The 22,215-nt window shown below is 34.0% G+C and overlaps 1 protein-coding gene across 1 annotated transcript in view; it reads left to right on the top strand.

Annotated features, from left to right (window-relative positions):
- Positions 1-14,807, top strand: part of LOC121985311 (mitochondrial intermediate peptidase, mitochondrial) — a 47,304-nt gene extending 32,497 nt beyond the window's left edge. Inside the window, exons 15-17 of the mRNA XM_042538676.1 lie at positions 13,758-13,893; positions 14,051-14,216; positions 14,317-14,807. Coding sequence (XP_042394610.1) covers positions 13,758-13,893; positions 14,051-14,216; positions 14,317-14,552 — 538 coding nt within the window. The 3' untranslated portion in view covers positions 14,553-14,807. The remainder of the gene's footprint in view (positions 1-13,757; positions 13,894-14,050; positions 14,217-14,316) is intronic.
- The last annotated feature ends 7,408 nt before the right edge of the window (positions 14,808-22,215 follow it).

Below are 22,215 nucleotides of genomic sequence, written 5' to 3'. Positions count from 1 at the left end.
CCTCAAGGTTCCTTGATATGTAGAAAATGTCTACCTAAAGTCCATTAAGGTATCCTTGGCAAACCGTTCAAGATACATAAAGAGTATTCGAATTTGACATTGTTTATCTAGTGTTCAACAAGGCATTAATGGGCTTCTTACACCTTGAATGTAGTTTGATCATGGTTTCTCCTTTCATTTTAAATCTATTGATTTCAGATCTCTAGGAGGTCACGGTTAGCTAACTTTGCCTCTAGTTACTTCGTAAGCTCCTTGGTGGAATTGTAAGCTCAAATGTGATGGATCTTATGTGTGGGAAACACACTAAGAAAATGATGCTCCATTTTTTGATTTTTTGTTCACTCGTTCCCTTGCTTCTTTCTCCATCTTTTTCCATCCATGATCTTGTTGTCAGCATCCCTTAACACTTCAAAACCATTTTGAATAATCAGAGTTATATTGAAATCCATTTGAAAAATGCCTTTATTGAGCGTTTCCACATATGGAATTCAACCTTGAGCTTTGGTGGATAGATGTTCAATCTGATCATTGATTCATTGGCAGTTAGTCCTCTAATAGCGACTTCACTACTTGTTAGGACCATGAGTGATTGACCAGACAAAAAGTCACTTTCTAGAGTCCGCTAGCTTTTCTCCTTGGATTTTCTTTTGTGGTGGCAAAACCTTTTATAATCTTCTTTGCAAGATAAGGAACAAACTAGGCTTCCAATGTCTTCCGTGGTCCTTTTTTATATCATTCAATCATCTTCAACTTCAATTTCTGTTCTCTTATTTTGTCTAAGATCACTTAACAGGATCAACCATTAGTTGATTTGTTTTCTGATTGCTACAAGTTTCAACCTACCAACAACTACCTGAGTCGAGTGATTTCCACCATCAGTTTATTGATTTTCTATATAGCTTACCTTAGTTGAATGGCTTCCACCATCAATTGACTATGTTTCTATATAGCTCAGATCATTGAGCCATTGTTACTCAGCTTTGTTAGGTCAACAACTACCCCCAACTTTTTAGCTAAGTCATTGGTGGACTGGATCATGCCATTATTCGACTAACTTTAGTTTAGTTGATTAGATGATTGCCTAGTTGACTCAACCTCCAGTTGACTCAATCCTATTCTTCAATCGACCACGACTCCTAATGGTTGAGTTTTCGCCTAAGTTGAGAATTACCTTCCTCTCCTGGGTTACAAGTCTCTCAAGTTACTTAAGATTTTACCTTCTACAAGGTCATCCCATGTCAGGTTACTTAACACTCAGATGCATCGTACTCGTTGTCATGTGGTCCGTTGGCATCCTTACCTGATTTTCAATGGACCTCAAGTCATCAAGTCAATGTTCAACCTTGGCCACACCAAGTTTCCTTGTGCATTTAACCAAATTCCCATGAATTCATACATGTTAGATTGCATAAAAAAAAAGGGCAACCTGGTGCACGAAGCTCCCGCCATGCGGGATCCCGGAGAAGGATCTATTGTACGCATTCTTACCCTGCTTTTTGCAAGAGGCTGTTTCTCAATGTCACAAAGCAATCATAATTTAAATTTTTTATCTCAATGTCAAAACCCATGATCGAGCCCGATCACATGATTGTGCCAACAAATTCTGTCATTTAATAAATCAGTAAAAGAGACAAAATCAAATTATTTCCTTTTATATTAATTACATGATATACTAATTGGGGGTGCAAAGGTAGGGGGATGCCCGCGCGATGCCTATAAAAGAAAAAAAAATTACAAGGTCAATCAACTCTCAATTATAAATAGGATAATCTAAATAAGATTCTTCAAAGCCTAATAAAATTACTCCATAATTTAATATATATTTTATTTATTTATTTTAATTTCAAAAATATATAATAAAAAATTTATTTATTTTATAGAGACAGAAAGGGAGTCTTGGCACAACGATAGAGTTGCTGCCATGGGACCTGAAGGTTATGGATTCGAGTCTCAAAATAGCCTCTTGTAAAGTAGGGTAAGAATACGTACAATAAATTCTTCTTTAGAATCCTGCATTAATGGGAGTTTCGTGCATCAGACGATCCTTTATTTACTATATAGAGACACAATGATTTATTATTCTTTTTAAAAAAAATATTTTATTTTTATTTTTTATGTTTTTAATATTTAAATTTAAATTTTTATCTTTAACTAATATATTTATATTTAAAAAATATCGAAACCATATCGATATGATACAGTATCAAAATCATATCGTTTCAGTCATAAATCGATACAGTTTGAGATTTTAAACCATGGATTCATTTTTTTTATTGTAAGTATGTGAATTGAAGACTTTTTGGTTGATTGGTTGATCTGAAAGTTTTGGCAAATACATAAATGTAACTAAGACGAACACAAACCTTAGACAGTTTCCTTCATAAATGCTTAGTCAAAGGTATGTGTTTGACTCAGGCGTTTAAGTTAGAACAATGTGTTAAGTTATATGATGTGTCAAGTAGGTCAAGGTTGAGTTACATTAGGTGGTTGTCGAGGAAAAGTTCAACAACTATTGACAGTTGTACAATAGGTCTTGATAAAGGAAAAGCCCAACAAGTATTGGTAATGAAGGATATTTCGATAGATTAAGATTGATTGGATGTTTGGTAAGTGGAAGTCCAACAAATAATAGCAAGTGGAAGTTCAGTAGGATTCTTGTCAATCAAAACTTAATTTTACATTGGATATGAGCATATTTTATAGAATCGATCCTATAAAAATTAAAAAACAACAAAACAATTAGGTCATACAATAATCATCATTGATGGACTATTTGATCTTATGAAAATCTAAAAACAACTAAACAATTAGGAAATACTATAATCATCCTTAATTGACTATTAAAATGGATATATTAATAGATACCTCTAATTACTAAAAAACTCAAAATTTAAAATTCAAAATTTTATTATTGGTCAGTATTATTCTCCACATAAAAAAGAACTCACTCTGTCAAGTGGGGAGATCATGGTTTGTGACACCTCACAAAAAGATTTATAGTGTCAAGTGACGAATGAGGGTGCTTCTTTAGATGGATTCAATTGTTGTTTCTCTATTTATTCAAGTAACTCGTAGGGAAGACATCCAAGCTTTTTCTTGGTTATTCAAGCATTCTTGATGGTCAAAAATGTTGTTCAATGGACTAAGTACCTCTAAATGCAATGTTGTTTATATGCATCTCCAAAATAAGGAAGTCTCTAATACTCTCTATGTGATGTCATACATGGGCATTCCAAATGTCTCCAATCACAAAGTCAACCAAATCATAGTCGTTCCCATCATTGTGTGAAATATGGCTATTACACACAAGCATCAACCAATTTGTTGTTCACACTGGGCTAATGATTTATAATAAAGGTGCATTCCCTGAAGAAATTCTAATCCGCCTAGTACACTTAATATATTTAACATTTAGCTTCTTTTGGAATTGGCTGAAATTTAGTGCTTTATGGTCTCAGTGTAAGATGTATTCATTAGGCAATAGATAGTAGCGCCAATGACTAAGGGCCTTGATGAAAGTTAAAATTCTTTATTCTCTGTCAAAATAACATTATCATATTTTGTTGTGTTATTTTGCTTAAAAAAATGCAATTATACGACATTCTTTGCCCAGGGTTCCTCTTATTCTTACCCAGATGTATTGTAGGACACCTTGGAAGCGTTAGAGAGAATAACATTGTCATATTTTGTTGAGTTTGCTAAAAAAACAATTATATGACATTCTTAGCTCAGAGTTCCTCTTATTCTTATCCCATATGTATTATAGGGCACCTTGAAAGGTTTGGAGAGGATAGGATGTCTATAGACAAGGCCTTAATCATCCTTTCCATAATCTTCAATTCTTCATAAAGGTTGTGGAGGTAGATTTATTCCAAGAAAACTCCCCCTATGGGATATATAATGGTGCTAAAATCCTTAATAAAGTGTCTAGAGAAAATCACAAAGTTGTGAAAGCTTTAAGCCCCCTAAAGTGTAAAAGGTTTGGGTCATTATTGAATTTCTCTAGTTTTCTATATGTCTTTCAAAATGACCTCTACAAAGATGATAAACCCAAGAGATTTTGAAATCATAAGGAGCACTTCTTTAAATTGACAAACAGCTTTTCAATTGTAAGGGTCTCAAAGATGAAGCAAATTTGTTCTAGGTGGATGTGCGTTTTATTGTAAATCAGTATCTTATCAAAGTAGACTATGAGGATAAGTTGTTTCATTACCTCATAAGAATAGTACGAAAGTTTGAAAACTCAAAGGACATCCAAAGGACATGACCAGCGGTTCATACAATTCATCCATCTATTATTTTAAAAGTAGTCTTCCACTCATCGCATATCATAATTCTTACGCAAGTCAATCTTAGAGAAGCATTGAGCTCCCACTAATCAAGCATGTTGTCTTCCTATGAGAAAATTATTTAATGGTGATCTTGTTGATGGTACAATTGCCGATGAATATTCTCCAAAAGACATCCTTCTTAAGTGTCAATAAAGTAGGGATGACTCGAGGAGTTTTTGTAGTTCTTTGGCTTTCTTATTTAGTGTAGCATGTTCTAAGGAGTTCATTTAGTAATGTGGTGGATCCAACAATTATCATCTCAAAGTCAAGTTTGCATGATAAATCATGCATAGGGATAGAGTTCATTAGGTAACTCTCTTAGAGTTATATATTGCAACTTGTTTAAAATCTTTTAGACTTGTAGGGAGATGTTTGGTGAGGTAGTAGCACTAATCATACCTATCATCATCACCAACTTTGTACCTCGTCTTATATCTGGACTGTGCAAGTAGGTGAAGAAGTTACCTCAAAAGTTGACTTTGTTGTGGGTTGGGTTTTAGTCCAGGTTGATGCGTGCTAACCGCAAGTGTGCAGTCGTCGTCAAGTAGTAATCATCCTCTAGCTATGTGGTGTTAACTACTAGTTTATGTGCAAAGGGAGGCTATCTAGATGAATCGAAATGAGATAATTATTATGAAAGCAAAGCAAGCTAAGAAAACGAAATGAAAAGCTGTGAGAAAATCACTTCTTGAGACAATCCTAGGTTTTGATTTCACCACGATGACCGTTGACAGTTTATTGCGATTTCCCTTGAAAACAATAATGATACATCGAAAACAAACTAAAGGATGCATCATCTACAAGATCTAGCTATCATCAATTATAAGGCAAAAACTGAAATTGAAACAATGGCTAATAATGGGCTGACTTGAATCCATCGCAATTGTCATTGGTCCTTGCTTGTCACCGTAGAGAATCTTGCAAGCGCAGCAAATGTCTTCTACATGGCAATAGTCTTAGACCTTCTCAATGGGGAAGAGGAGGAAAAAGAAGCTCTTGATTCCAAGATTCAAGATGCCCAAATCAAATCAAACTTCTTCCTTATATATATCAAGGCCCATTTTGCATGGACCATCCACATAAAGCCCATTATTGTTAATGAACTGGGTTAATGGATCTACACATTTAATTCATATCCATTTAGTTTAAACCCCCCTTAATGCTTAAAGTATTAGATCACTTAATTGGGATTTAATTCTTTAAATACCAATCGTTGTGTGTTGTGATTAATCTCGTATTAGCTCATCTAATGGATACTTAATCCTTCATCCCTCTCTCACCTCAATGTTAGATGATGCTTGGTAGTTATCCTAAGGTAAGTGATGTTTCCTCTCGAAATATATCGATTTATCTACCCCAACATAACCCCTATTCTCATGACACTCGAATCAGGATAGACCGATTAAGTTATGTGACAACCAATATTATCTTTGAGAGAGTTTGAACTACTTTTGTCAAACTCTCAAGTCTTCTATAGATCTGAGATTAAAAGTCACCCCTCAGTCCTTCCCCTTTTTCCTATTATATTCTAATGTATGGATGCTAATACATCAATAATTAAGCATGCTAAAACTAAATCAAGAATCAAACATATCATTCAATAAAAGAGAGAAATCAAAAATGCCAATTGTCAACTTAACATAGGGTTACTCTCTAATCCTAGAATTACGGAAACTACTCCATCATGATTGAGAAACAAACCATAAACATCAAAGAAAGCATTCTAAAATGGAAAACTAAGATCAAAGTGTAGAAAGAACTTGGTTGTAGATGTCATTGACGTCTTTCGATGATCTCCACGCGCTCTTCGGTGGTTGAAATCTCTTGGCTCCTTGAATCTCTTGGAAGACATCTCTCCTTTTGGGGTCTTTTGTCACAAGAACCCTTTCATCCTCAAGCCGATGCCCCCTGGTTGCCTTTATAGCCTTTAAAATATTATAAAATTTCCTAAAATTCAGAGTGGTGCCACCAGCAACACCTAGCAATCCATGACTGTGGCAGGCACCACAGGCTGGTTTGGAATCGTACTGTGATGGTCTCGTCAAAAATCCAAGATGGACCACGGCCGTGGCAACACGACCTCGACCTGGTCGTGGTTCTTCCTGCTACTTCGGGTGATGTTCCAATGAGCCATCTAACTCCCTAGATTATCCATGGTCGTGGAATGTATCAGAGTCTAGCCGTGGATCATGCTACAATGGATGCTCCTTTGGTTTTTTGTCTCCAAATATGCTCTAATGCCAAGATTTTAACGTCCTATCAACATAAATCACAAAGAGTAGTCATCCGAACTAAAAAGACAAAAATTGATGTCAAAGCTAGAAGTTAACCTAAATAATGTAGTAAATGCATGCTAAATAAGAACGAAAACATATGCATGATTCACACACATTAGAGGTCCTTTGGGTTGGTTGAGTACAACCCAATATTTTTCTTATTATGATGGAAGAAATAGGTGTTTTCTCTTTCGTAAAGAGTAATTAAGAGATTTTAAAGGCAAGCTTGATTGAGGGTAATTAAGAGTAATTATGACATGGGCAAGGCTCATGGGTATAACATTGCACTATATTTTGTCACTACACAAGCTCATCTCGATAGGGACAAAAAATTGTTCTGTAAAAATAAGTGTTGTTTACCTAAGTTACACTTTGTGAAGATTTAGTTGTGGTTCAAATATTGCCTTAATTTTAGAAAGGGCTTGTGTGAAAAATAAATTTATGTGACTTCCATTGCCCGGAAAAAGGAGGAGGGTTGTGTTAGGTTGTCAGCCAGTGTTAAAACTATAATAAATATTCAATGAATAGATCCATTAAACTATTGTGCTAATGCTAGGTTGTTCTGTAACATCTCGGCAAGGACCATTATATTTCTGGAACGTGTAGTGCTAAATATATAAGTGTTCGCGTTGCAGGGTCCGACTGTAACGTATTGGCAAAGACCACTACATCTCCATGAAAACTAAGGTGTAGTGTTAAATAAGCAAGAGTTCTCACACCATAGGTTGGATAAGAACAAATATGATAGGAAAACTAATAATCTAATATTTGGAACATGGAACATAGGAACCATCACCGGTAAATCAATGGAGGTATTAGATACGATGGTTAGAAGAATTAGTATCTTGTGTGTACAAGAGAAAATGGGTAGGCGAGAAGGCAAAACTGATAGAGAACTCGGGTTTTAAATTATGGTACACAGGAAAGAGTAAAGTAAGAAATGAAGTGGGCATTATTGTAGATAGTTTGTTAATGGATGAAGTTGTAGGAGTACTTAGAAAGAGGGATAGAATTATAGCTATTAAGGTAATAGTGGCGAAAGAAACTATGAATATAATTAGCGTATATGCACCGCAAGTAAAATTAGATGAAGCTACCAAATCAAGGTTTTTGGACGACTTAGATGAAATATTATAAAACATTTTGCCAAATGAAATGATGTTTTAATAGGAGGTGATCTAAATGAGCATATCAGAATGAAAAATGAGGAATATGAGAGGGTATATGGGGTTTATGGGTTTGGAACGAGAAATGAGGAAGGGAAAACTATATTAGATTTTGTGATAGCATATGACCTTATATTAACTAATACGTTTTTTTTAAGAAAAGAGAAAAACACTTAGTCACGTTCAAAAGTAGAATTAATAAATCGCAAATTGACTTTATTATGGTTAGAAAGAAGGATAGAAAGATTTGTAAATATTGCAAGGTCATATCTAGAGAAAGCTTAACTACCCAACATATGTTAGTAGTGTTGGATATACATCTCAAACATAGTATAATAGAAAAAGAATATATATGACTCCTTGAATTAGGTGGTGGATGTTAAAGGATGGGAAGCAAAATATATTTAAGGAGAAGGTAGGAGTACAAATATAGGTGAAATATACGGTAATTCTAATACGACATGAGATAAGATGGTATCAAAGTTGAAAATAATAGCTAAAAGTGTACTCGGTGAGTCAAAGGGACATGCACCGCTAAGGAATTTTAGTGGTCGATTGAGAAAGTACAAGAGAAAGTGAAAGAAAAACTAATAATTTATAAGGAATTATATATTTGTAAGACGAGGAAATTTTTTTTTAATATACAATAGCGAAGAAAGAAACTAAGAGAGTAGTGAATGAAGCAAAGAATGAAAATTTTGAACGATTATATCATAAATTGGATACAAAAGAAGGAGACCGGATCCTCTGGACCGCTTTTTGCGGTCCAGGGGATGGTCCCTAAATATGCATTGGTGGAATACATGGTCTTCACTTATAAAATAGGTGGGGACCATTCATCCCCACCAATGCATATGTTTAGGGACCATCCTCTGGATCGCTTTTTGCGGTCCAAAGGATCTGCCCTCCAAAAGAAGGGGGAAAGAGATATTTATAGAATAGTTAAAGTGAGAGAAAGGAACACAAGAGATCTTATCCAAATAAAATGTATTAAAGATGAATATAATAGGATACTAGTAAACGATGGAGAAATAAAAGATCGGTGGAAGAGGTATTTTCATCAACTTTTTAATAAAGGTTTAGATGACCAACTTAACTTAGGTTATTTAAGTAGGTCAAATGAGTATAGAAATTTAAATTTTTATTATAGAATTCAAACTTCAGAAGTAGAACAAATTTTAAATGGGATGCACAATGAAAAAGCCGTTGGACCGGATGATATTTCGATAGAGGTATGGAAGTGCTTAGGGAAACAAGGTATTGAATGATTTACAAAATTATTTAACTTGATATTAAAAATAAAAAAATGTCTGATCAATGGAAGATAAGTACTCTAGTTCCCTTATATAAGAACAAGGGAGACGAATAAAATTGTGCAAACAATAGGGGTATTAAACTAATGAGTCATACCATGGAACTTTGGAAAAAAGTAATAGAAAAAAGATTAAGGAAGGAGACTAATGTGATTGAAAATCAATTTAGGTTCATGTTTGAAAGATCGACAATAGAAGCTATACATTTTCTTAGACAATTAATTGAAAAATATCGGGAGCAAAAACAAGATCATTTAGAAAAATTTTATGATAGAGTCCCTAGAGAAATTATATGGAAAATTTTAGAAAAGAGGGGTGTTAGTATAACATATATTGAACTAATTAAGGATATGTACTAGAATGTAACGACTAGAGTAAAGACTTGAGGCGGAGTAACTGAAGCATTTCTAATAAAGATAGGGTTACATTAAGGATTAGTTCTAAGTCTTTATTTTTTTACACTAATTATGGATGAACTCATGCACACATTTCAAGATATAGTAATGTGGTGTATGTTGTTTGCAGATGATATTGTTTTGATAGATGAAACACGTGAATGAGTAAATGCTAAACTAGAATATTGGCGGGAAACACTAGAAGGAAAAGATTTTAGGCTTAGTAGAATAAAAATAGAATATATGGAATTTAAGTTTAGTAATATTAGACATAATGAGGCAATTGTTAAGATAGAAGATATCGAGTTTCCCGGAATTGAGAGCTTTAGATATTTAGGATCATTTTTGCATAATGATGGAGAGATTGAGAGAGATGTTTTACATAGAATACAAGTAGGATGGTTGAAATGGAGGAGAGCATTGGGTGTTTTATGTTACCATAAAGTACCTTTAAAACTAAAGGAAAATTCTACAAAATTATAGTTAGACCTGTTATGTTATATAGAGTTGAATGTTGGGCTATGATTTGAGGACATGAGCAGAAGATGAGAAGATGAGAGTTGCAGAGATGAGGATATTAAAGTGGATGTGTGGACATACGAGAATGGACAGAATAAGAAATGAGAGCATTAGCGAGAAAGTCGGAGTTGCATCTATTGAGGGAAAACACCGAAAAACACATTTAAGATGGTACGACATTTACTTAGATGACCAATAAATGCTCCAGTTAGGCGATGTGAAACTATGATAAACACGCATATCAAACGAGCAAGAGGAAAACCAAAAAAGACTTGGTTAGCAAAAATAAAACAAGATAAAATTTATTTAAGTATAGATGATGATATAGTAGGAGATAGAGCTCAATGGCGTAAAAAAATCCATATAGTTGACCCCACCTAGTGGGATAAGACATGATTGTTGTTGTTGTTGTTGTTGACTTCCATTGTCCATGAAAATCTTACAAGACTTCTTTCTACACTTCATAAAGTACGGAAGACGCTGCATTTCCATGTATTATCAGTAGTGGGTGTGGACAGAATGGAAGACACTATGTGAAACTCTATAGTATCTTTATTGCCTCCCTCAATCTCTTGGTATTTATACCTCTTCATCACTTTCTAGAGTTCAATAGTATGCTACTTCATCCTCAAGGTCTGTTTGAGTTCTACAACCGACTATTTGGATGTTGTCACCCTTGCCATATTAGTTGTAGCATTATGCTAGATTTGGAATTCTCAAGTCTTCAAGAGGCTTGTGGGTTAACTTTTGTTCATTGGATGACAACTATAGGGCGAACCAAGTGGTTTTTTTGGATTTATAATCTATAAGCACATCAAGTAGCTTAATTATCAAAACGGAGTCAAGAATTGCAATCTCTATGGCCTTATAATACATCTTTTCATTCAAAGTCAGAGTAGACAACTTAAGTTGGTCTAAGTCCATCAATGAAATGGATAAGGCTTCCTCCAAGGAAGTCTACAATTGCAATGCATGTCTAAGTTCTTAAACTTTGGCATTCTGTTACACTTTGCAATGACTATTTAAGGTTAATCCACATAGTGTATTATTGAGTTTTGCGGTGTATTGGAATGTACTTCTCCATTAACTTTTGCTTTATCTCTTCTTTGATTGTGATTGGTTCGGCTCCTATTTCAGCATAGTGATCCTAAACACTTTGTTCGACTCAAATTCATGACCACTAGGTCACACGATAACAATTTTACCATTGCACTAAGCTAGGTGAAAAAATGATAAATGCACAAAAATTAACGTAATAAATTAAATTAAGTGAGAGATTTCAACGAGTGATGAAATTACTGAGTTGATATAGTTTTGTGAAGTTTGCACCACGCAGTCCCTGAAAACCTTTTTTAAACTGTTTCCATACTAATTGAATTTTCATTTTAAAAAAAATCAATCAAAGTAGACCTAGATTAGGCCTTGGGTCTCCTCCAGCGAACAAGGACGTCGTGGCTCATGTTGCGGAAACAACACAATCACTCATGTTGCAAGAGCACCAAATAACCAATTAGAGACACTAGTAGTTAGTTTTGTCTCCTCTCACCAAGGTCACAAGTTTGGTTGATGTTGTTGTTGACAGGAGGAGTGTGCGCGCGCGTGTGTTGTGGGTGGGTAACTATCACAAAGGGGCAAAGAGATCATGAGTACTAAAGGAAGTAGGGGTTGTGAGAAGCAAACTGGAACTTAAGGAAATTTTTTTGCATTGGAGACTAAACTAGGAGTTTGGCTCTGATACCGACATAGGACTAAATGTATATGGACATCACTTAGAGGGAAATCTCACATAAATCTAGATTCTTAGTAATCAAAGTTTAGTTTTGCATGAGATAGAGAGATACTGCTAAAATTAGGAAACAACAAAACAATTCAAGAAATATAATAATTATCATTAATTTATGCTAAAATATTTGAATTGCCAAATAACTCAATTAATTACCAAACAATTCAAAATTCAAAATCAAATATTATTCTTAATCCGCATCTTACAACCCCATGCGAACCATGATCCAAATGTTCTAAATATTATTTTATTGGACATGCACTTAGGCATCCAATAAATGATCTAGGTGATATGAGAACATGACAAATGCACACATTAATAGAAAAAGATGAAAGACTAAATAAGATTTTGTTAGCTATGATAAAATATGATAAAATTAATTTAAATATAAATGAGGACAAAATTCAAAATTTCAAGCCGTGGTTTCGATCTTTGACTGAAACTTTTAGGTGTCGTGCCGATGTTTCAATGCATGGTGGTAGTAGTGAATTAGAGTTGAAAAAGGAGAAGCATAAGAGAAGCATAAGGAGACATTGTCTCAGAATGGTTTTAAATCTTATATCGCGAAACAGTTGAAACATATCATTTTGGTCAACTATTGAAACTCGATAACATTCATCAAGACAATATCTCTTTCCTTTGCTTCATCTCCATCCTCTTTAACTTTCAATTTGTCATCGGCACCATGCATTGGAGCATCGATACAATACTAGAACAATATCTTTATAGTCAAAGATCCAAACTACGACACGGCTTGAGAGTTTAAACTTTGGTGCCGAGTGGTATTGAGTTTCGGTGATTTATCAAAACTATATGTTTCGATCGTTTCGTCCGACATGATATGAGTTTCAAACCATGGATGAGGATATAGTAGCAAATTGAGTCCAATGGCATAGTATGTTTGTTCTATATAGGCGACCTCACTTTGTGGGATAGAGGCTTATTGTTGTTGTATCATATCATCTGAAGCTGAAAGAGCTCCATTTTCATTATGTTTGTTCTTTAGTTCTCCAAATATGAAAACATCCACTAAATTCATGATTTACTGTCTTGTCTAGTTCTAGAAATTAAATTTCTCACTGCCAAAGTAGAAAGTCTATGGATAATTAAAGTAACATGTGAAAGCATATGGACATATGCAAATGCATCTAAGGTGCAAACCAGGCCAAATGGACCCCTTTTAAGACAATGACAATCTTACTGCAAATTAGAGACTTCCCTGTGGTTCAATTTGATGAATGGAAAAAAGGGAGAAGCAATTTATCTAATCATTCCATTGTCAAAATGCAGTATTAGGCTTAACTAAAATGGGTGATTTCCCTAGAAATTATTTTCCTATTATGCTAGGGTCTGCCTGCAATTTGAGAACAGTAATCCACTCAAATAGGAACTACTATATCAAAATCTGAAGATAAAAAGGAATTATGATAATTATATATCGGGAAGTAATAGTCATTTGCATAGTCAACGTGTGAAGATTATGGGCCACCATAGATGCTTTACCCCAGTTTAACATCCCGTTCTTAGTCAAATTAAAAACAAAATTAGGAGTAAACATGATCAAATAATTGAGTTGTCCTTTGAGATTCACTTATGATATTTTCATTGTTCTTCATTGTCATCGATCTTGGACACGTTATAAATCAAATACTTGCTATAAATATAGTGTGCCCTTTTGCTCTTAGACTGTGTTTTCTAGTAGTGAAAGAAAATGGGTAGAACAAACGTTGAGTGATTCCTCCTATCATTTCCTTGAAGTGGAAAGAAAAAAGAAAATATTTTAGTAATTTTATTTTTTTTAAATCACGAAAATGAATCTTAAGAATTTAATTTTTAAACTTATTTTTGAAAAATAGTGAGCCATAGTTTGTTGCAGCGGATTACTTCCAGATTTGGGCCTGCAAAAGATGGTAGAATCTATTCCTGGAAGTAACATAATACACAGAAGTGACCAGTTCAATTGTTTTACTTCAGGTACTATGCTTGGGATTACCGTGTTTTAAGGACTTTTGCTAGGCATGAAACAACTGGTGAGGTGATACCAGAAAAGCTGGTGAAGACAATGAATGATGCACGTAGAAGATTTGCTGCTATGGAGCTGCAACGACAGGTACTCCAAGAGTCGTTCTTTGTTTTTTTTTTTTTTTGTTTGTTATGTGTAATGTGGTATGCATTTTTCCCTATTATGTGAAAAATACAGTGTTAGTGTTGCTTTTGATCCGGGTTCTTTTACTAGCACTAATCTTCTGCATCATCTTGCCATCTAGATATTTTACTCATTAATTGATTTAAGAATCTTTGGGGAACAACACAACACTCCAATAGATACAGTGTCGATGGTTGCTGACTTGAAAACACAACACACTAGCTGGAAGCATGTCAAGGGTACACATTGGCACACCCGTTTTAGCCACCTTATAAATTATGGTGCTGGTGCGCATTTTTCTTTTTTATGTTTAAATCTAAGGAAGTTATTCTTTAGAAATTCCATTTCCACTTTTCTCACAATAAAGTCTAAAATTTTCTATTGTAGGCTACTATAGCTACCTTTATGCAAGGTGTTTTGCAGCAACCATTTGGCATAATATATGCCATGAAGAACCCTTGTCCCTTGACACTGGATCTATTCTTAGAGAAAGATTCCTTAAGTATGGTGGAGCAAAGCACCCAGTTAACTTGTTGAATGATTTCATTGGAAATGGCATTCAAAGTTGCAATGGTGGGAGTATCCCTGATGCAAGTAGCCTTTTAAGAGAACTGGGTTTGTGAAATTGTCTACTTGGGTATTTGTCGGATAGTGATCTCAAATTCTGCTTCACCTCAGATTTTGCTGGATGATCTACTAAATTATACTTGCTGAAGATCGACACTGAACAGGATATGGAGACTGCAGCTGCACAAACTTAAGTTTTATGGCTGGATACTTTATTGGCTAAATTTGCTTGGTCGAAATTTGATCGATTGACCTTTCTATCTATATGTTATCAGTGAAGTCTGTTTTTTGTCTAGATGCAACGAAGTAGCCTACTTTTAAAAAAAAATAGTAAAAACTTTTGTTCCTTTTTTTTCATCTGATGAAAGATTCCTTCATAGAACATGAAGGCTCCTTGTCTTGCACAAGAAATATGTTTTCTGAAGACAACTTTCTTATCCAGAAGTCAATTGACAATTGGGCAGCACGACATAAGTCTATGCTAATTCGTCTAACCATGTAATTCTGTCATTTTTATGTTTTTTATTTGTACATCAATTTTTTACTTTAAAAAAATGTACAGATGGGAAATTGCTAATCTCTTAGCATTTCTAAGACCTTGATTGATGGAGAAAACATTTCTAGAATTTGATCAAGCTGGAATATAGTTTGTGTTAGTTCGGCTGAATTGGATGGAGCTTGGATGGAGCTTGCTCAAGGGTCGCTATTAGATTCAATGCGAGTAGATACTTGTGAGTTTCATTGGGGTTGTAAGGATTGTTAGATGCAGTTTATTGGAGTAATGATGCTCCCAAGTCGTTGGCTTTGGCAGGCTATTTTAATGTCTGGTGCTATTGATGTTTGGTATAAAAAAAAAGCTTATTTTGTGCCTTTGATGATATGTTCATTAAGTGCACAAGAACTTAATAAAGTGCTCATAGAGATTGTGACTTGATGTAGTCCAGTGATTTATGAATGAGTTGATGTGGTCAAGTTGGATGGTTAGGCTTGATTTCTCAAAAGTGGGTAGCCTTAGAGGTGATTAGAGAAGATATGTAACTTGTGAGAGATTGAAAAGTTCTAGCGAGTGGACTATAGCATGGAGGAGTAGATGATTTTACGATTTGATGACTTTTAACGAGGTGAGTTTGTTTGTGATCGGTGGATGACATTGAATATTTGAGGGGCTAAAAGTTAGTGAGGCGCACTCTAAGGTAGTTCAACAGAACTAGTAGGTGAATAGCAAAGGATAAAAAATTGGAGCGTGCTTGAGGGTTTGGTAAATCCAAGTGATTCAAGGTATAATGCAAAGTGCAGCCAAGGACAATATAAGTGACGTATAATTTTAGGATTTATATTTTTGTGCAACATCATTGAGGTAATGTGCATAACTATCTATAATTTCCAAGACTTAGTGGAAGCCTTCAATCAAGGGCAATAGCATCTTGGTTGTTGTTCATGATAAACCTCGATCTTGATCCTTCCTAGGCTTACGAGTGTTTGAGTGAAATCTAGGTCTCTAAGTATCTAAGCAGATTTAGTTTAATTGAAGCTAAGCCTCAATTGACTATAGTGCTCAGTCAAATTGAGATTCAATTTTAACACAAGATGTAGCAATCAATCAGCAAGATCATGTTAATGGGAAAAAAAAAAATTGATTACTCAGGTTGAGTAACATTGAGCCTGGGTGACCAGATCAATTTTACGGAAATTTTTCATCGACCACCAGGGTAAATCGGGAAGCGCTTGCAACGGACAGTCCAGGAGCCTATTATCCTTTAATTGCGTGTCTCATTTGGAGAAAAAATTTCTATAAATTCGTCATAGCTGGGGCTCAAATCGTGAATATCTGGATGATAATCTGAATACCCTACCACTGCATCATAACTCGGAGGTAATATCATGTCAATGAAACAATTTGTGGAGGAGGCTTAATAAAGGGGTTCAGAGGCCATGAATAGAACAACTAGCAGAGAGAAGATACATTGCTTTCTTATTGTTTTATTGAGCTTTATTTTCCAAAATCCTCTAACTCTATTGCATGCCTCCAAAGTTACAGTTGACAATTTTGTAAAAGGTTTCTTCGATATTTTATTGAAGAGGAATAAAATAGAGGATTATAGGAATAATCCACCTAAAGGATCATAGATCATGGACTAGTAGCTTGGGAAATGTCAGAACCATGTTACATCACCTATGCCTATGTGGCACATGTTTGCTTTCTTTTGCTGTTAACATGTTTGTGTGATCTTGCTGAGATCGTAGAAAGAGGAAGTTAAATTTAATTTGTAGGCATGATATTCATCCTCCCTCTCTAGTACACTATTAGATACCAATAAGTAACATCAGAGCAATAAATGGTATCAAAAATAAGGCCGCCCAAAAGGACTAACCATCAATTAAGTAATTGAATTTGTAGGAGGTGAAGGAATTCAGACCACTATGGTGCAAATGGGCATACACTTGCTGAAATTTGAGGAAAATTTTCTCTATGGAAAAGAAAATTTGCAATATTTTTAAAATGGATTTTGACATTATGATTATTATAAAATATGGTTTGAAAATGCCTTAGGATATGGATGGAGAAGAACGGGAGGAATATTGATAGACAAAAAAGCAAAAGAATGAGTTCACAGTAATTAATAAAGTAGAATTTGATATTTTAAGTGTTCTCTCTGTGAAGGAAATTAATAAGATCAAAGCCTACCAAACTACCAAAGTGCTTTGGGAAAAGTTGATATAACTCCATAAAGGTAGCTCACTTGCCAAACAGGAATCCCACAAACTAAAATAAGCAATGAGATTAGAAAGAGGAGAAACACTGGTTCAACTTGAAGTAAGACTCAAGAGCTAATTAATCACAAGTTTGGATATCCTCAGTGAGACAATGTCTAACTGAGACATACTAAAATGCATTTCCTATAATGACTTAGTGGGTCTCAATGATTGATTCTTTTTACATATCAAAGAATTCAGAGGTATGTACTTTAGAAAAAAAAATCTCAACCATGGAATTGCATGAGTCTAAAATGATTGATTTAGTAGAAAAAGAAGGAATTTACAAGAGACAATTTGTTGCTTTGTATAATCTTAAGCTAGTTCATACACTTTCACAAGATTACCATTTATTTCCATCCTCTCTATAGTTTATATTCATTGATCATTTTTTATCTTAGAAAAGAAAAAAGAAATATGCACCACACAATTTACTCTAACCCCCTTGAGGCTATGCAAGCAACTAGATAGCCAAGATGTGAACTAGAACAATTATTGGTTATGACTCAACACTATGGATATATATTTTCACATCACAAAAGTTCACCTTGCTCTCACTTGATTATCAAGAAGCAAAAGCGATCACAATTCAACAAATGCTACTTACAACTTAGAGGGTCAATGGTGGGATCTATTTTGATTATTAAAAAAAATCAATCAAATCTGAAAGATGAATTCATATACTCCCAAAAGATCTTAATGAGGGTCAATTTACAAGATTGTAAGGAAGGGAAAGAATCAATATACAAAGTTAGTCCCAAACTTCAACTAACAACAACTCCACTTTGGCAAGGAACCTAATCAAGAGAAACACAAGAATTTAATTAATCACTAAAGGCGATCCCCTATTGGAAACATTGATCAAAACACAATTACAACAATGGAAGCATTATATTCTCTAAATTTTAAAGGGGCCTAGTTATAGTTTCTATAATTATTTTGAATATTTTTGCATAACTACAAAATAAAAACACCATCCCTAAAAAAGCCTAAACTCCTCTCACCTACACTATCCCTTGGCATCGCCACCTCGTGACATTGCTTGCCATCGTCGCTTCGCAGTATAGAGCATTGGTCTTTGCCTTTTAAAAGAGTTGCATGACCATTTTATGAAATTATCAGAGTAATGAATGTTTAACACTTAGTATCAGCCTTAGCTTCATGCTCAAAAAAGGGTTCTTGAGTCTTTTTGTGCATTTGTAGGCTTTAATCATTCCACATGAGATGTCTATCTCACTGTGCAGGTCGTTAATGCATCTTTGAGTGAACTTCAAGTTATCCACTCTGTATATTTATGATGCACTTCGTTTTATATAAATTATAGGTTATTTATCCTTATATACAATGCATCCTTTGTTAGCTAGACAAACTGTAGGTAGTTTACCCTTATATAATGCATGTGTATATATGTGTTTAATTTTCTAAGAAATTAAAAATAAAATACTTGTAAAAGTATAAAAAGGAAACATGATAAATGATGAAATTATCCAAGAGAAAAATTAAGAGAAATTCATGATAAAATATTAATGATGTTAAATTGGTAGAAAATGATAACCTTGATTATTTAACATTCTTTGAATTCTTTTACAAGATATTTAATATCGTGAACTTATCTCTTATACTCACTTTCTCATTTTTATGCCCACTTCTAAAATTTTGATATACGTAAGACAAGTGCATAACACTAATACAATTTTTTCAGAGGTATGCATTTAATTAGTTTAATTATTTTTTGTCTAAATTTTTTGTGATATTACTATAGTTCACATGCAATGAACGAAGTTAATTAACTTCACGACAAGCCTAGCTCGGACAGGGTGTGACATTAAAGGCCCCAAATAGTTGTAGGTAAAGGTATAACACCTAGGAGAACAAGGCTCAAATCCAAGGCGAATTACTTGAGGGTTTTGCTATTGATTAATTTTTGCTCAAAGGAATTCAACAATGCAAGGAGTTTAATGATATATATTGTTGGAGCCCCAAGGAGGAGATTATGCCAATGAGCGGGCTTGGCAATTGCTGAGAAGAGGAGAAAAAAGAGGACGTATATATGTTCGTTAGTAATCACCGGGGGGAAAGGCGGCGATAGCTGTTGCTTTAATCAGAGGTGATAGAGTCTCCCTCTTATGCCACCAATAATGAGCAATAGTTATAGAGCAAGGGATCAATTCCTAATAGATGCATATCTTCAGAGAAAAAATTTCTTCCACTCTTCGTTAACTTGATGATCAGCTATAAGTTGATCCTATGATTTACCTTTTTTCACATAATCTGAGGACGAGTTCTAAGAGACGTTTGAGGTGAGTGTAATCACCTTTTACTATAACAATATAATGAGCAATAGTTACTTCCATGGGATGCCCAAGTTAGAGAGTGGTAGCTTTGTATAATGGGACAAGGAGTTAATTTTAGACAGACACGTGCTCTCGGAAAAAAACTCCTCCTACTCCCTAACTACTTGGCGGTCGATTACAAGACTCCGTGATTTACATTCCTTCATATAATCTAGGGAGGTTGTGAGGACGTCTAGAGTGAGTATAATCACCTTTTTTTTTTGCTACAACAATTCATAATAGTTTTTTCATCCCCATGGATTGACGTAATTGATTCATGCAAGGGTGTTGCTGCCAGCCGATTCCCGATGGGTGCGGAATTCTCTGTTGATTGTTTCACCCTCTTTTTGCATATGCTGCTATTGCTGGGCAAAACCCTCCATAATTTACCTCTCTTCCAAACAGTAAGGATTACGTTGGAAAGGTTGTTGATGTGACAATTTCACCTTTTGCTGCCAACAACAAGTAATATGTTACCTCCCTTCTAGACAATGGGGGGTCACCCTAGAGGGTACGTCGAGGTGACAGTTTCATCTTTTGCTGTTAATAATGAGCAATAACACTTCATAAAAAAAACAATGAGCAATAGTAAGGCCCACAGGCTAATACAGTTGGTTCAGATAGGCTTGGATCAATTTCCAACAAGTATTGAATGCTTTGATCGATGATTGCTTCAATGCCTCCTTGCATGTGCTACTATTGTTGGACGAAGCCTTCAGTAAGGGGCCACCATAGAAGGGTCGTCGATGTGACGATTTCGTTTTTACTATCAACAATGAACAATAGTATTCTTTTCAAGTTGAAGAGTTGAATACTTGGATTACATTAAACAACAATAGGATTCACTTTAACGACAATTGTTGTTAAATTATAGGAGTATCCGCACCATCTTATGTAAAACCAGTTACTACTCTAAATTTTACATTTTTTATCAAAAAACTATTACATCATATTCCCTTTCAAATATCTAAATTTAGATTTATATTATCATGCTTCTCCAATTATAGAGAATGAAACTCTCTACCCTAAAAGAAATATTTCTTTTCAATCTCTCTCCAATTAAACTCTCTACTATTACAAATATAATAATAAAAAAAATAGAAGAGAGAAGAAAATAATAAAAAATAAAGATAATGAAAATTTTAAGGTAACTGGTATAGTGTATAATAAAAAATAATTATTTAAATTTAATAAAATAGATAATTTACCTTATATTTTAGAGATATTATAGAAAAAATGGTATGGATGACCGAAACAGGAAAACAAATAAGAACACAGCTTTGGAGAAATGGAGTTAGGTTATTATATTAATTGATCATTTTGTAAATAAATCTATTACTTTTTTGAAATTATAATTCGATTCTTTAAGAAAAATAAATATTTTTGATTAAAATATTTGATAATCTTAAAGAGCTACAAATATTGAAATAAGGACGTGAATAAACTTTGAGAAAGCCCACCAATGTAATAATGCTCATTTGACATAAATTCAAGATGACCTTAATGATATGATACTCTAACGTTGTTCTTGAATATCTAGAGAACGATATATTTATTATAATAAAATAGAGATTAATTTTTAACTAGATATATATTTTTTAAAAAAAATTCTTTCATCCTTTAATCATTTGACAGTTGGTTATAAATTGATCCTATGATTTACTTCCTTTTATATAACCTAAAAATGAATTGTAAAAAACACTTAAGATAAATATAATCATCTTTTAGAACCCATACTCAAATATCAAAAATAGTTAATGATTCACAGAAAGGAATGTGAATGAATTTAGAGAACTACAGTTGTGTAATAATGCTAATTTGAAGTAAATATGAACATTTTAATATCATTAAATATTTTTTTACAAAAGTTCTTGATGACTATAAAAATCTTAAAAAGAATATATATAACAGATGTAAATCGATTATAGAGTAAATCAAGAAACGCACGTAGATACTTAGGTAATAATTTAGATATCCTATCATGGTTATCATATTCCAGGGACACAATTAATGCCATCAAATATTTTGAAAAAAGTGTTAATTAAATAACTAAGACTTCAATTTCTTTCTGCAATTTGATTTAATTAAGTAGGTAGACAAAGACTAATTCAATACTTTAACTGAGGATTAGAGGAGGGTAGAGAGATATTTTAAAAATAAAAAAATATTTTTTTTATAAATATTAAAATAGAACGCGTCTCCAAAATTGAGTGCATTCTTTCTTACATAAAAATTGGCAAACTAAATGTTTTTTTTTTTTAAACTTTGAGTCCTTTTAGCATAAGAACATTTTTGAAGAATTATTTCATCAAAAAGGAGTAAAACATGTGATAAGACGACTCTTTCCTAAATGGTGCATCCGTTGATAAAAAATGTTTCGTATTCTTTTTCCACCCTCGCACGGCTTTGGTGCGGGTCCTACGCCTGCTTGCTTCGTAAATGGCCAGTTGGCTCGGCGGTACGCAGAAGAGTACGTATGTATATATACGTGAGGAGCCACCAATAGCAGGCAAAATAAGAGAAGGTTTTTTTTTTTTTTTCTTTTTTCTATTTGATTCATGTCCATGATTTGATCGCTCCGTTTCATTTCCGCACATCACATCTCACCGCGGATCGTTGAACAGAAAAAGGG

The sequence above is a fragment of the Zingiber officinale genome, chromosome 5B, assembly GCF_018446385.1.
Source record: "Zingiber officinale cultivar Zhangliang chromosome 5B, Zo_v1.1, whole genome shotgun sequence".
NCBI lineage: Eukaryota > Viridiplantae > Streptophyta > Magnoliopsida > Zingiberales > Zingiberaceae > Zingiber > Zingiber officinale.
The sequence above is the reverse complement of the archived record's forward strand: the minus strand, read 5'-3'. Positions and strand labels throughout refer to the sequence as shown.